The sequence below is a fragment of the Ovis canadensis genome, chromosome 19 (assembly GCF_042477335.2).
Source record: "Ovis canadensis isolate MfBH-ARS-UI-01 breed Bighorn chromosome 19, ARS-UI_OviCan_v2, whole genome shotgun sequence".
In the NCBI taxonomy this organism is placed as follows: Eukaryota; Metazoa; Chordata; class Mammalia; order Artiodactyla; family Bovidae; genus Ovis; species Ovis canadensis.
The window spans coordinates 26,068,845-26,084,897 of NC_091263.1; the positions used below are offsets into that span (position 1 = coordinate 26,068,845).

The window sequence follows — 16,053 nt, forward strand, 5'->3', positions numbered from 1 at the left end:
CTCCAGGACTCTGCGACACACATGCACACGCATGTACACACATGCACATGCACACACACACATGTACACATGCGCACACATACACACACACGCATGCTTTACAGGGATTTTTCTGGTATCCAGGTAAAGAGACCACAGTACTTAGTTTGACGACTTTTATAAAAACCCTCAACCCAGGGCCGGGCCGGAGGATGGACAGAGGGCTGCATGTGGCCCCTAACGGAAGTGAGGGCAGCACCAGGGACTGGGCCAGCACCTGGGCTCCTGAGAGGCAGCAGCAGACAGGAGGCTGGAGCTGAAGGCAGTGCGGGGCTGCCGGCTCTGAGCGAGTGGCTGGGACAGCCCCCATCGGGCCCCCAGACATAGACAGAGGGTCCAGTCTGCTCAGGGCAGCCCTCACCAGACCCGAGCCTAGTCCCGGAGGGCCACCTTCACAAAGAGGGTGGCAGACGGGTGCTGGTCTCCGTTCTTGGAGAGGAGGTGGATGTGGCGGTATCCTGGCAGGCAGATGGGTGGAGAGGGGTGCACCAGGAAAGTTGTGTTCACTCCGGGAGGATGCTTCGAGGGACTGCCAGCCCCCACCCAAGAAATGCCTCCCGTCCCACCCCACCACCCGAGTCGTTCCCCTTCCTCACAGACACTCACCCTGCTTGAGGCTTTTCAAGGGGATGGTGCTCTGGCCAATGAAGTCGTTCTTGGAGGAGGCATCGTAGTCCTCCACCACAAAGCGCACGAGGGCAAGCTCAGGCACAGCCACCTCAAACTCAAACTCCGTGTCCCACCATGGGTTGAAACCTAGGGGGTGCAGGCACCGTGTCAACAGCACGGACATCAGCTCCGGGAGCCAGGCTCAGCCCGGGCCCAGCACGTACCATTATTGGTGACCACAGCGGTCTGGCGGCTGGCCATGTCCCGGCTCACGCCATGGATCTCCACTGTCACCTTGGGGTCCACGATTGAATTCTTATTCTTGTTGACTTTTGGCAGCTGCTGCCCTGAGATGACCTGAGGAGAGGCAGGAGATAATTAAGCATTCAGGATGGTAGCGAGGGGGAAAGGAGGCCCGGGGCACCTGTCCCCGCCTGTGGCTGGCCATACCCTGACATTGAGTCGTTTTGGAGTCCACCAGGGGCCCTGGGCCAGGGCACGGGAGTTGAAGGTGGAGTTAGGGTCTCGCAGGAAGGCAGGCTTCAGCACGTACCCACAGGCTCCATTGTCCAGGAAGCGCCCCTGGTATACATCCATCTCTGACCCAGGAGTCTGGAAGTTCAGGGCCACTGCAGGCAGGACAGAGTAGTCACAGGCTGTGTGTGTGTCGGGGGAGGGGGTTGTTTCAGGGGTCCCAGAGCCCAGCTGGATTGGGGTACACTGTGGCTCAGAGTCACATAGGCAGAAGCAGGGTTCAGGATCACTCCAATGCATACTGCCTTCCTGCTGCCCTAACTGGCCCCCCACACCAACCTTACATTCCATTTCTGGTGCCAGAATTCAAAGGACAAGTGCATTAATGATGAAATTTCAGAGGCTGTATTTGCTGCCAGATTATTTCCAAACTGAGATTACCAGCTCTGAAGCCCACAAATCCGTGAATCTGGCTCTGCCTGGGTCCCCAGAGTCCCCTGGCCCTCCAGACAGAAACCCTCACCCAGGGCTCCTCCAAGCCCCAGAAAGCCCATACCGATTTGGCAGCCCCCATTCCACATCTCCACGGGGCTGTAGTTTGAGGAGTCTGTTCTCCACCCAGCGGGGTAGATCCTGCTCAGGTGATCCACATTGTGGCGGACAAAGCTGTTTCCTGAGGCGGGGTATGAGTTGATCAGAAGCAGAGGCCTTCTGCATGAGCCCAGCCCTCTCCCTAACATCGTGGAGTGCTGGCTCTGTGAAATGTCTGGAGGGGTGGGAGCTAGTTCTGGCCCTGGCCAGCTCAGATGGTCAGACAGATGGGCAGCAATCTAGGGGGTGGGGAGGCAGGGCCAGGTTCACCTGATTCTTGGAGCAGTCGGAGGGCGCGGTTCTCAGAGAAGGATGACATCTCATAGAAAGCCTGCCCAGAGGTGCCAGGGCTGGGGAAGCCCCGAAAGTGGACGCTCTTGCAGTAAATGACCATGTCGGAGAGTTCCTTCGCTAGCCTGAGCTTGTCCTCCTGGGGGCCATGGGGAGGCCCAGGTTAGATTCAGAGATTGGGGCAGGCGGGCACTGAGAGAGCCAGAAACCCAGACAGAAGCAGAGAGAGGGGCAGAGGGTCTGAATGGCAGCCACAGAGCACCCAGACAAGGCAAACATCCCACAGGGCGATGGAGGGTGATGATGGGTGAAGGCCCCAGGGCTGCCCCCGTGCCCCCACAGCTCCCCCTCGAACCTTGGACTTGTGCTGCACTTGGCTCCTCACTGCCTCGTCCTCCATCTCAGCAGCCTCATCCTCGTCTGACACCACAGTGGCCTCTGGGCCGCCTTCTCCTCCAGGAGGGAAGAGCCCGCCAAGCTTCTTCCCCTTTAGCAAGATCTTCCCCCTCAGTTGCTAAGGGTGGAGGAGGCAGCTGATCAAGATCCAGCTGGCCTCCCGGCCAGTCCCCTGCCCTCTCCTCTGGGCACCGGGTCCCCATGGGGCACCTCAGGGGAAGGCAGGCTGGTGACGACCCCATCCAATGGCCGATCCAATAGCATGGGCCCCAGGAGGGCGCGCAGGTGTCGTGCCATCACGCGCTGCTGCTCCAGGCTGCAGTGGTTCTCCAAGGACAGGATGACGGGGTAGGGGGATGCCTGGAGGCCCAGGGGTAGATTAAGAGGGGTCGGTGGCCCCCGAGTATCTTCCTCCTCACCCCCAGGGGCGCGCCCACCTTGAAGGCGTAGTCCCGGATGGCCCTGACCACGTCGCAGAAGAGGATCTTGGAGGTGAAGGTGTAGCCATGATAGATGATCGGCTCCTGGTTGGGCCCATCCCAGCAGTCGAGCTCCAGGCAGCGGCAGCCTTTGCACAGCGCCCTGCAGGTGGGGTGTGGGCTAGGCCCTTGGTCCCGCCCAGGTCACGCCCGGCCCCGCCCCGCCCCGTCACGCCCCGCCCTGCCCCGTCACGCCCAAGTTGCCCTGCCCCACCGGATGTAGGCTTCTGTGCTGCTGGGACCGGTGAGCTGGTCTTCCAGCAGGTAGGTGTTGTGCGAGGACGACACCAGGTAGTGGCTGAGCGGCTGGTCCATGTCCTGGTAGACGCGCCGGTGCGCCAGGTCGAAGGCGCTGCCGTCAGCCGAGAGCAGGTACATGAGAAAGCCGTCCTTGGTCATCTGACGCTGCGCCTTGGCTGGAAGGCGGGAGGCGGGAGGGCGACTGCCGGTCAGAGCGCCCTGGGAGCAGGGCCCCCACAGCCCCGCCTCCCATCCTGAGCTGATGCGGGTATCTCTTGGAAGGGCGTAAGTTTGAGTCTCTTGACCAAACCGTGACTATACCCCAGCACGGAGCTTTGTCTCCTCCTCTTCTGTCCCCCACTCGGTGAGGCCCCCCGAGGGCAGGACCTCATCACCTCCTTCTCCAGGACTGGGCCCCCATCTGACGTCTTAAAGCGTTGTGCCCAGCATGGGCTGGGAAATATTGCCCAGGGGCCCTGGGCATGGCTGAGGCGTCCCCTGCCCTCCAGCTCCCTACTCGGGCTGCCGTCTCCGCAGGGGTCTTCCCTCCGTGTGGGGCCCGGGACTGCAGGTCACAGGCCCTCACCCGTCTCGCTGGGTTCGTAGCGCTCAATGAGGGAGAGAGCCAATGCAGGCCCCGCCGCCTCCTCCCGCTGCTGGTGCTGCAAGAAGGTCACCAACTGATCGACCGACAGGGTCTCCTTGGAGCCCGTGGCCTCCTCAAAGGTGCGGTCGATCTCCTTCCTCTGGGTCAGTATCTTGTAGAAGGTCTCGATCTCCTCATCCTCCAGGGAGTCTGTCTGAGAGTGGTCACATTCCTGCAGAGCCAGGATGTCAGGTAGGCAGGGCTCAGAGCAGGTCCCAAGCTGTGTTCCAGACACACTGCCAGGCAGACCCAGCCCGCGCTTCCTCGCTTCCTCACCTTGAAGATCTTTCGGGCATAGCTGTCATCCACCTGGATGTTGAGCTCCTTCAGAAAGTTTTGTAGCTCTTTGAAGCTCATCTTGTTGTCCTTGTTTTTGTCAGCTTTTCGCAAGCAGGAATGAATCCAGCTGGGCAGGAAGTAAGGAAAGAACCCCAGGAGCCGTGGTACCCACTAGGTCCCAGCCAGAGCCATGGTTCAAGCTCAGGATCAGCTCCCAGGCCCAGGTGGACTGAGGGCCCCTATAGACCCAGCTCCCCCCAGGCCTGGCTGCTGGCACATCTGCATTTCAGGGGAAGACCTGGTAGCCTTTTTGGAGGAAATATGACGTCCAATGAAAGAGCCTTTTTCCTACTTGCTGGCTTTGAACCCTTTCAAAACTTCAAAAATATTTATTTTCTCACTCTAAAAGGTTCATTACAGACAGTTGAGAAAATGAAGAAAAGTAAACAAGGCCCCATAGTTCTATCAGCCAGGGGTACCTACTGTTAACATTTCAAGATATGTCCTTTTGGTTTTCAATATATAATTATTACTCCACTTGACTAAAGCCTTTAAGGCTTATTTAGTAGGAAACAGCAAATTTCAAGCCACTGATCAAAGGTGGGGACATCACGTGCAAAAACAAAGCCTGGATCATGGTGTCATGATTGCGGTGCTTTGGTCCCCACTTCTTTCCCTCTATCTCTCCCATCAGCCTTGAACTTGAGGACTAGAGGAGAGGCTCCATACTACATGCCACAGAGAACAGAGAGCTAATTATAGAACAAGAAAATGGGAACTCATGAGCACAATGAAAACATGATAGCAGGTTTTTGGAAGAAATCAGAAAGGAAACAGCAGTATAAATCACACCATATAAACATTTTTTAAATTCTGAGGCTCAAATAAAGAAAAAACAAAGTCATCTGTCTGACAGACTGGAGGAAGCATTTGCAGCAAAGGTTTTGAAGAATTAATTAAAAAGAAGAGTATGATGACCCTAAAAACTAAAGGAGGAAGGGATGTAAACCAAACTTTTACAAACATTGATAGTAATCAAAGATATTAACAATTTGGAAATAAGATGCAATTTCTTAGACGATAAAATTAGCAACTTAAAAGTATATTCCCAGTGCAAAGAAGGGTGAGATGAAATGGACACCCTCATCCATCAGTTGGACAATGTAAACTGGTACAACCCTTAGGAAGGTAATGTAGAGTATCAACCTGTTTCACCAGTTGACTCAGTAATTCCACTTCTCGGAGTCCATTGATAAGGAAATACTTCGAATACTGCAAGGTTTTATGAACGTAGTCCTTGGCAGTGTTATTTATAGAGGTAAAAGAATGAAAACAAATGAAACGTCTGAGAGTGAAAGAATGGCTTACTAGTTTATAGTTCATCCACTCAGTGGAACAGTACAGTCATTACAGCCAAGACTGTGCTAACACAGGGAAATAATTATGACATAATGTTACATAAAAAATGACACACATATATTAATCTTCATTATTTTTGGCAAATGCATCATTAGACAAAATGAAATGTGGCAAGAAAAGATTAAAGGGAGAACTCAAATGTCAGTAGTTTCTGGAGGAGGCAGGTTTTCTGGGCCTTAAAGCTTCATTCTAACATACCCGGATAGTTAAATTTGTATATATATATATATATATGTATGTTTTATGTAAAGATATGTATACATTGACATAAAAGAGCATTATGGTAGAATTCCAGGTTAAAAAAAATACAAGTTCACAGTGGTCCACGCAAGCATAAGGTCCCAGTGCTGACTGCTCTTCAGCAGGCTGGAATGACTTTTAAGACCTCAAGATCTAGGCAGCAGAGGGCATGAGATTGTCCAAGCACAAGCCTGTGCAAAAGGAGTGACTATCAGAAAAACGCCATAGAACTGGGCTGTCAGGAAAACTCAAAATTGGGCTCCCCTGGTAGAGAATCTGCCTGCCAGTGCAGGAGACACGGGCTCAATCCCTGGTCTGGGAAGATCCCACATGCCTCAGAGCAACTAAGCCTGTGATCCACAGCTATTGAGTCTGCAAACCTAGGGCCCGTGCTCAGCAACCAGAGAAGCCACTGCAATGAGGACCTGCACATTGCAACTAGAGAAATGCCCGTGCAGCAATAAAGACCCAGCACAACCAAAAATAAATAAATAGATTAAATTATTTATTTTTAAAAAAAGTTCAAAGTCAGGCAGACAAAGCCTTGAGAAAAACACTTGAAAGTCCCTGAAATGCTGAAAAGCACACAATAAAGGGAATCGACAGAGTTCAAAATGTGTCCCCCAAAGGAGCTAGATATACAGTGGCAATGAGTAAAGTAATCAGAAAATGAGATTAAGAAAATAATTCCTTATAGTAGCATCGAAAGGAATAAAAATACAGATTCTTTTAATGCATCCTGTATACTCTGAAAGCCACAAAACACTTGAAAGAAATTAAAGATCTAGATAAATGGAAAGATACCCCGTATTTGCAGATCAGAAAGAAGACTTGATACTGTTAAATGAGGAATACTCTCCAAATTAATCTACAGATTCAACACAATACCTGTCACAGTCATGCTGGCTACTTTGCAGAAACTTAACCCCATCCTCAAATTCGCATGGAAATTCAAGGTGCCTAAAATAGTTAAAACATTCTTGAAAAAAATAAATTTGGAAGACTCACACTTCAGGATTTCAAAGGTTCCTACAAAGTTTCAGTAACTAAAACGTTGTGCTGTTGGTGCAAGAATAGACATTTAGATAAATGGAATTTAGATAAATGGAACAGAGGACTTCCCCAACGGCCCAGTGGTTAGAACTCCATGCTTCCAATGCAGGGGTTATGGATTCAGATCCCTGTTGTCCCCCCTGCATGGCGTGGCCAAAAAAAAGGACAAATGGAGTAGAATTGAGAGTCATGCAGTAAACCCTCATATTTATGGTCAATTGATATTTGACAAGGGTAGAAAGATAATTCAGTGAAGAAAGAATAGTCTTTTCAACAACTGTATGTCTACATGCAAAAGAAATATGAAGTTGGATCTTTCATATCACACCATACACAGAATTTACAGAAACAAACTCAGAGTGGATCAGAGACCTAAATGCAAGCACTAAAACTAGAAGAAAAAATATGAGTAAATGTTTGTGACTTTGAGTTAGGCTAAGCCTTCTTAGATATGACAACAAAAAACACAGGCAACAAAAGCAAAAGGTAAATGTGTTAGAGCTCACTGAAACAAAAAATTCAGAGAAACCCACCAAAATAAGAACAGAACCCACAGAATGGTAGAAATTAATTGCAAAGCATATATCTGATAAGAGACTTGTGCTTATAATATTAAAAAAAAAAAAACTCTCACAACTAAATAATGGAAAGGTAACTCAATTAAAAAATAGGCCAGAGATCTGAATAAACATGTCTCCAGAGGAGATACACAAAAGCACATAAAAATGGTCAATATCATTAATTATAAGGGAAATGCAAATCAAAACCACAGTAAGATACTTATTTTAAAAAGAAAATAACAAGAGTTGGTAAGGATGTGGAGAAATCGGAAGCCTTGAGCACTGTTGGTGGAGACGTAAAGTGGTACTTGCTATGGAAAACAGTAGAGTGGGTCCTCAAAAAGCTGAAAATAGGATTACCAGATGACCTCACGTTCCACTCCTGGGTATGCACCCCAAAGAACTGAAAACAAGGTCTCAGATACTCGTACACCCATGTTCACAGCAGCATTATTCACAATAGACACAAAGTGGAAGCAACCCAAGTGTCCATGTGTGGGCGAATGGATCAAGTGTGGTGCACACACACAATGGAACATTGTTCATATCAAAAGGATGGAAATTCTAACGTGTGACAACATGCAAGAAACTTGAGGACATTGTGCTAAGTGAACTAAGCCAATGGCAAAATGACAGATACTGTCTGAGTCCACTTATATGAGGAACCTAGAGTAAGCAGGTTCATGGAGACAGAAAGCACAGCAGCGGTTGCCAAAGGCTGGGGGAGGCTGGAATGAGGAGCTACTGTTCACTGGGTACAGAGTTTCAGTTTTACAAGATGAAGAGTTCTGGAGATGGCTGAACAACAGTGTGAATGTACTTAACACTACTGAACTGTTCACCTGAAAATGCTTAAAACAGCGAATTTTATGTTCTGCATATATTACCATAATTTAAAATTAAATAGACCCATTAAAAAGAACAACAAATGGGCAAAGGATCTGTTGAATAGCTGTTTCTCCAAAGAGATATACAAATGTCCAGTAACCACATATAAAGATGTTCAGCCCATTAGCTACCAAGGAAATGCAAATCAAAACCACAGTGAAATGCTACAGGATAGCTGTCATAAAAAAAGGCAGACAACAAGGATTAGTGAAGATGTGAAAAGTCAGAACCCTCATACACTGCTGGTGGGAGTATAAATTTCCTCTCTGGAAATTAGGTAGTTGTTCAGAAGTCTAAATATATAGTTACCACAAGACTCAGAAATTCTAGGTATGTATCCAAGAGAAATGAGAACGTATGTCCACACAAAAACTTACACATGAATGTTCGGAGCAGCATTATTCAGAGAAGCAGAAACAAATGGCCATCACCTGCTGATCGGATAAATAAAATGTGGACTAGCCAGACAATGGAATATTAGGGACACAGAAGGAATAAAGTACCGATACAGGCTATGACATGGACGAACCCTGTTGTTTACCCGCTACATTGCAGCCCCATGGACTATGTAAGCCCACTAGGCTCCTCTGTCCATGGGATTTTCCAGGCAAGAATACCGGAGTGGGTTGCCATTTTCTCTTCCAGAGGATCTAAATTCCCGACCCAGCGATTGAACCCATGTCTCCCGTGTTGGCAGGCAGATTTTTTTTTACCGCTGAGCCACTAGTGTGTCTCCGTAACATTATGCTAAGTGAAAGAAGCCATTCACAAAAGACTGTAGAATTCCATTTATCTAATATGTCCAGAAAGACAGAGTATCAATAGATTGGTGAGACAGAAAGCAGATTAGTGGTTGTCTAGGCCTTGGGGGTTGTGGGGAAATGGGAACTGCTAAAGAGGATGGGTTTCTTCTTAGGATGATGAGGATATCCTAAAATTCATTGGGTGATAGGTTGCATAACTGAACACACTAAAAAGCATGGACTTGTACACTTTTACTGGATGACTTATGTGGTAAGTGAATTCTATCTCAATAAAGCTGTCATAAAAAAAGGAGTTGGTACTGGTTCCACCCTAATCCTATACACCAGAAGCCTGATCTTTTTGAGCCATAGACTAGGGCATTGTGCACCTAGGTTTTGAAGTGAATTTGTTTCTAGCCCCCTGGCTGGCCTGCATACCAGGCCTGGGAGAACTTGATCACTCCCCAAAGAATGGCACAGGGGATCGGGGTAAGTGGGAGTGGACCATGGCCTCCCAAACTCCCAGAGGAAAAAAAAAATGCAGTAACTCTAGGAAGCGTTAAAATGTCTAAGACTAGGGGACTTCCCTTGTGGTTCAGTGGTTAAAAGTCAGCTTCCAGTGCAGGGGGTTCAGGTTTGATCCCTGGTCAGGGAACTGCCCACATGCTGAACAGCATGACCAAAAAAAAAATCTTTAATAGATAACATTTAAAAAGAAAAAGAAAACTAAGACTGTTTTTAAAAAAGATACATAATATTTTTTTAAAATCCAAGATTAGGTCTCCCATTGAAGCAGGCAGCTCCCCTCAGCCTCCCCAGTCTCCCAGCTCTATGCTGGTTACAGCGAGGGGACAGGGGACATCTCGGAGCTGCCTGCTGTCTGGCCCTTGGGTCAGAGTAGACAAAAGAGGGCCCAAGTACCTTCCCTGCTTCCCCCAATTGTGTTCTCTCAATGTGATGTATTTGGAGACAGGACGTTGAGAGACTTAGCTAAGACCATGAATGGGGCCCTCGTGATGGGATCTGTGCCCGTGTAAGAAGAGACACCAGAGGTCTTGCTCACTCTCTCTTCCCACCTCCCCCCCATCCCACCCCCCCACCCACCCCTCCGTGTTAAGACAGAAGACAGTCATCTACAAGCCAGGAAGAGAGCTCCCACCAGAACCTGCCTCTGCTGGGCACCCTGATCTTGGATTTCCAGCCTCCAGAACTGTGAGCAAATTATTTTCTGTTGTTTAAGCCACCCAGTCTATGGTATGTTGGTTATGATGGCCCAAGCCAGGTGTCTTCCATACCGAGGCTGCCCTGGGGACAACCATAGCCAGTAGCCACAGGCTGGATCTGGGTCCACTGCCCTCAAAAGGATACTGTCGCAGCTTTTGCCGCTGGTCCATGGAGCCCGAGTGGTGGATAATCTTGCCCAGGCCCTGCACCCAGTGCTGGGCATCGGCTGGTGATGGGGCAATGAGGTCTAGAGTACTGCGCTGGTCCTTGAAGACGATGGAGAAGCAGCGGTTCTCAGGCACATCCCGAGCAAACTTCTCCAGGCCCTCTGTGCGGTGCCCCATCCGCACCTCCTGGATGTCCTCGATGGAGACTGCGGGAAGGGGGCGGGGGCACAGAGAAAGCCGTGAGGGGCAGGAGGATGGTCAGAGTGGGGACAGAAAGAGGCTGGCATGGAGGAGGAAAGGGGGACACAGCTGCCGCAGGCAGAGTGGAAATGCCCAGGGAGAGGGAGGTTGACTTTAGGGCGGGAAGGGCTCCTATGGTCCCAGGACCCCTGTTTCTGTGCTAGGAGGAAGTGGGGCCCCTGGGAGAGGATCGGGGCAGGGCAGGGCTCTCAGACAGTGACTGGGAGAGGCTGCTCTGGAGCTTGGGGCCTGTGACGGAGGGGTGGCCATGTGCTTTCCTGGTGTACTTGACTTTGGGCCCTTTCCCTCCCTCCAAGACAGCCATGAGAGCCTCCAGGCTCTTCTGACCACTCAGGAGCCTGAAGCCACCCTCAGTCAGCCCTGGCCCTGGGGTGTGGAGATGGAGGTCCAACGACAGGGAAAAGTGCTTGTGTCGGGGGGCAGCCAGGGCCTTGCCTGCATGCATCTGTGGCTCCTGATCTCAGGGAGCCCCTGGGGAGGGCTGGCGCTCCAGGATCCCGAGAGGTGGACTGGAGGGTGCCCCTGGGGATCTGAGACGACACCATTCTATCCTTGGGGACAGCAGGGGGCCCTCCTGGGGCAGCCCAGCTTTCCTAGCTTCAGGGAGCAGCAAGGCCCTGCTTGCCCCGCTTCAACCCCAAGGTGCCCTCCTGACCTGGCTGGGAGCCAGTCCCTACAGCTGGGCTCGTGCTGGGCCTCCCATCATCTGGAGCCAGGTCTGCCCCTGCCCCAATACCATCCTGAGCCATCCACATCCATCTTCCCTGGTTTGAGACCAGCTCTGGCCAACAGCCTGCCTGTCCTTCCTGGTGAGTGCCCAAGGGCCTCCCGGTCACCTGCAGGCCCCATGTGTGAGGCATATGCCATTCCGGGCAGCAGGCTCTGAGGTGTGAGACACACAGACCCTGGGCTGTCTGGGGTGCAGAGGATATCCCTGTTTAATCCCTCCCTGCAGCCTCCCCAGCCCTGCCAGGCCCCACGCTGGCTGCAGCTGCCCCAGACTGGGAGTGAAAACAGGAAGCCTGGGTGGTGGGGCCAGCTCCCCACCCACTCCAGAGAGAAAGTCCAGATGCCTTCCTGACTGATAACCCTTGTCTGCCTGCGGTAACCAAAGCGGAGGGAGGCTAGTGGGGTCGGGATCAGGGAGGCAGTGGAGACTTGGGGAGCAGGAAGCAGAGACACAGAGCACTGGGAGACTGCCCCCAACCCCGCTGCTCCTGGCCTCAGTTTCCCCGGGGTGGGGGAGCGCAGGCTCACTGCTCACTGGGAAGAGGGAAGCAGATGACAGGCATGCCCAGCCCAGAGCTGTCTCTGTGTCTCAGACACTCCTCACCTGAGTGCACCTGATGCCCAACCCCCAGGCTATCGCCCCTGTGGCCCTCCCTGTCAGGATGCAGGCCCTTCACCCACAGCCCTTCCGCGTTCGTATCCCTGCACCTCTGCTCATGCTGGGTCTCTGGCCTGGGAACTCCCTCCTGCCCTTCTGCCCACAGCTGTCCCGGTACAAGGTCGCCATCTCACCGGCCCAGGTCTAGCAAGGCCCAGCTCGCCTACTCCTCCGTCTGCCCCCCACCCACCCCCGCCAAGTGCTTGGCACACACTGGGAACCATGCACATGTCCTGGCTGGGAGATGGGCTTCCAGGAGTCCCCAGGGCTTGAAGAGTATGATGCCCCGTTCCCACGGTGCCGCCAACTGCCAGCATCTAACAGGAAACCCCGTATCAGGGCAGAGGTCTGTGAAGGAGCCTGGCTGGAGCCACAGACAGAGGCAAGGGCTGGGTCACTACTATCTTTGTGACCAACATGTCACAAAGTGTCATTTTCTGAGAGCCCTTCTGGCTCCATCCCCTCCGACCCTGCCCTCCCCTGCTCAGACCTCCCAGGCACACAGCTCCCAGGACCCAGCCAGGCTCCCTCCATCTGACCCTGCTGCGGGCCTGCAGGTCACACCTTTTCAGGATTCTATCCAGTGTCCTGGGGCCTGGCGGACCCTCCCTTTCCTCCTCCCACCTGAGCCTCTGTCTGGTCTCATTCCCCAGAGACCTGCTTAGTGGGCTCACCCAGCCTGCACCCCCTCCACAGCCAAGGGCAGGTGATTGGGTGATGAGTTTCCAGGGACTTGGACTCTGAGAGAACTCCAGCTGCAGTGATCTTTCTGTACTACCAGCCACATGTGGCTATTCACATATAAATTAGTTAAAATTCAGTGAAATTAGGGATTCAGCTCCTTAAGTACAGTAGCCATGGTTCAAGTGCTCGAGGGCCACAGGTGGCTAGTAGCTGACATATTGGACAGCACAGATACGGAACATGTCCATTATCATAGAAAGTTCTTTTGGTTAGCTTTGGTCTAAACTTTTCCCACCAAGATTGCCGGGAGAAATATCAATAACCTCAGATATGCAGATGACACCACCCTTATGGCAGAAAGTGAAGAGAAACTAAAAAGCCTCTTGATGAAAGTGAAAGTGGAGAGTGAAAAAGTTGGCTTAAAGCTCAACATTCAGAAAACGAAGATCATGGCATCTGGTCCCATCACTTCATGGGAAATAGATGGGGAAACAGTGGACGCAGTGTCAGACTTTATTTTGGGGGGCTCCAAAATCACTGCAGATGGTGACTGCAGCCATGAAATTAAAAGACGCTTACTCCTTGGAAGAAAAGTTATGACCAACCTAGATAGCATATTCAAAAGCAGAGACATTACTTTGCCAACAAAGGTCCATCTAGTCAAGGCTATGGGTTTTCCAGTAGTCATGTATGGATGTGAGAGTTGGACTGTGAAGAAAGCTGAGTGCCGAAGAATTGATTCTTTTGAACTGTGGTGTTGGAGAAGACTCTTGAGAGTCCCTTGGACTGCAAGGAGATCCAACCAGTCCATTCTGAAGGAGATCAGCCTTGGGATTTCCTTGGAAGGAATGATGCTAAAGCTGAAACTCCAGTACTTTAGCCACCTCATGCGAAGAGTTGACTCATTGGAAAAGACTCTGATGCTAGGAGGGATTGGGGGCAGGAGGAGAAGGGGACGACAGAGGATGAGATGGCTGGATGGCATCACCGACTCAATGGGCGTGAGTCTGAGTGAACTCCGGGAGTTGGTGATGGACAGGGAGGCCTGGCGTCCTGCGATTCATGGGGTCGCAAAGAGTCGGACATGACTGAGCGACTGAACTGAACTGAACTGAAAGGTGCAGAGGGAACCTCTCATTTTGCAAAATGTTTGGGGCATTCTGTGTTGGCAGAACTTGCTTTCTAAGACCTTGCAGGAGGCACTCTCCATCTCAGGCTTGAGCTCTGAATTCCTAGACCTTTTCTGAAGCTTCCAGAAAGCCCTCAGGCCCACAGCCTCGAGGGAGCTGCCCAGCCAAAGCCTCTCTATGCAAGTCCCAGCCGTGCTCCACCCCAACCTGCCTGTCCTGGCTCCAGCCCAGGGAGGAGCTGCCTCCTGTGGCCCCACCTCTCATCCTGTCCACCAATACCCAGAAGGGCCTTATCTGCCCTTGGACTTTGGGCCTTACCACACCCGAGTCCTGATCCATCCGCCCAACTTCCCTCCCTCCCACAAATGTCTGGGTGGATACCTGTGCGTGCTGGTAACATAGTTCCATTCCCTCCTTACTTGGGAGCCTGACGTTGCCCATCTGTGGCTATGGCTGTGTATCCCCACTTCGAAAAAGCAGGAGCATCTCAATCTGTGGTCCATGACTGCCCTCTCAAGCCCAGACTAGGCCTCAGTTTCCCTATCAGTGATCTAACTGACTCCCTTCCCTGAGCCTGGCCATCTCAGATTCCCCATACCTGATATCCTGGTTGCATGACTGACCGCTGCCCCGCCAGGCCAGGCCTCAGTTTCCCTACCTTTGGTCGTGGTCCACGATTGACCTCCAGCCCCGCCCCACCGCACCCCAGCCAGTGTCGGTTTCCCCATCAGAGCGCAGGAGCAGCACCCTGCCCCTCCCCGCGCAGCCCGGGGCACTCACACAGCTGGGATTCCGGGGTCCTCATGACCTTGCGGGACTCCTGCCAGATGGTCTTGCAGTCCTCTTGCAGCTTGTAGAAGCGTTCTCTCCGCCATGAGGTGGACTTCACCTTCAAGAGCTGGCCACCCTTCAGCAGTGCCTGTAGGTCCTTGTCATCCTGTAGGCCTAGGGGACAGAGCTGGTAAGATGCCACCTCCTCTAGGGTACCTGCTGCTCCAGGCCCCATGCTGGCTCCTTTTTCAGCAGCCTCATCCTCAGCTCTCTATTCACTTCTCCCTCCATCACCTTTGCCCCAACCTGATTCAGGAGCCCCGCCTTCAGGCATCTCCGACTCCAGCTGAGGCTGTGCAAACCTTAGGACACCCACCTGTTCAAGGCCATACTTTGTATGTAATGACCTGCAACCCACAGCTGAGTGGACAAAGAACACATGGTTCCTGGGTGACCAGACCCTTTGAAAATGGCCTGGCTCCAAAAGACTTAGGCTCCTCGCTATCACACCTAGGGGTCAGAGTGACCTGAAGGAAGCTAGGACCAAAAGATCAGGCAGAGCAGGAAAGAAGAGGAGTAAACACAGGTGGAAATGGATCCCAGAGTACCATGAGTATCATGAGCCCAACAGCCTCCCAAGTCTACTGGCTTTGGAATCGTGTATTGGGTCCAGGCTAGGCCTGCTGAGATGCCTCATCCCTCCCTGTCTACCCCATCTCTGAGTGGCCTGGGTCTGGGACCTCTCAGGGTAGAGCAGCCCAAAGGCATAGTGCAGGCCTTTCCGAGGCTGAGGCAGCACCTGGCCTGAGGCCCTGCAGTAGAGGAACCCTAACTGCCTGGCCCCCTCCCACCCGGCTCCTTTCAGAGATGCAGGCTGGCCTGGGGCGTGGGCTCCCACAGAGACAGTGTCCTTCATCCCACCAGACCCAAGCGGGAGACACCAAAGGGGCGCCAGGCCTAGTTTCATAGCATCCCTCATCCCAAGCAGGCCCTGTGCCAACTGTGGTCAAAGAGGGACCCCGCACCACCATAATGACCCATCAGTGTAACTAGCGGTGAAAGGAGCATCTAAATGCACGTCTCAAGCCAAGCCCCATGGAGCCCAGCAGCCGGCACTACTCAGAGCCAAGAGACCACCTCCCTTCCCTGCTGTCCCCCAAATGAAAATTCTGTGGCTTTTCAGCAATCTTTATCCCACTCTAGCAGAGTGGAGGCTTCCGAAGCCGTGCGTGTCCAGTGTGAGGGGCCTCTGCCTAGGCCTACAGGCTTTTCTTATCTCAACCCAGATGCCCAACCCCAGATAGGTTCCCCCACTTTATCCATGACCCCACTCCCTACCCCCCAGCCAGCCTGCTCCAGATGCACACAGGACCTACAGAATCTTCTGGACCACTTCCCCAGGCCTCAGCCTCTATCCCTCCCTAGTCACCTCCTCCAGTGGGAACATAGCCCCATGCTAACACTTCCCCCTCCACGATTTTA

At 52.0% G+C, this 16,053-nt stretch overlaps 1 protein-coding gene across 2 annotated transcripts in view; it reads right to left on the reverse strand.

Moving 5' to 3' along the window:
- Positions 1-141: 141 nt before the first annotated feature.
- Positions 142-16,053, reverse strand: part of PLCD1 (phospholipase C delta 1) — a 21,841-nt gene continuing 5,929 nt past the window's right edge. For both annotated transcript variants that reach the window (XM_069561474.1, XM_069561473.1), the window contains exons 2-15: positions 14,581-14,745; positions 10,316-10,544; positions 4,042-4,171; positions 3,706-3,937; positions 3,094-3,295; positions 2,838-2,982; positions 2,611-2,760; positions 2,360-2,518; positions 1,984-2,143; positions 1,679-1,795; positions 1,099-1,277; positions 873-1,005; positions 646-795; positions 142-497 (exon numbers count right to left, since the gene is read on the reverse strand). In XM_069561474.1, the coding sequence (XP_069417575.1) occupies positions 412-497; positions 646-795; positions 873-1,005; positions 1,099-1,277; positions 1,679-1,795; positions 1,984-2,143; positions 2,360-2,518; positions 2,611-2,760; positions 2,838-2,982; positions 3,094-3,295; positions 3,706-3,937; positions 4,042-4,171; positions 10,316-10,544; positions 14,581-14,745 (2,237 nt within the window). In that variant the 3' untranslated portion in view covers positions 142-411. The remainder of the gene's footprint in view (positions 498-645; positions 796-872; positions 1,006-1,098; positions 1,278-1,678; positions 1,796-1,983; positions 2,144-2,359; positions 2,519-2,610; positions 2,761-2,837; positions 2,983-3,093; positions 3,296-3,705; positions 3,938-4,041; positions 4,172-10,315; positions 10,545-14,580; positions 14,746-16,053) is intronic.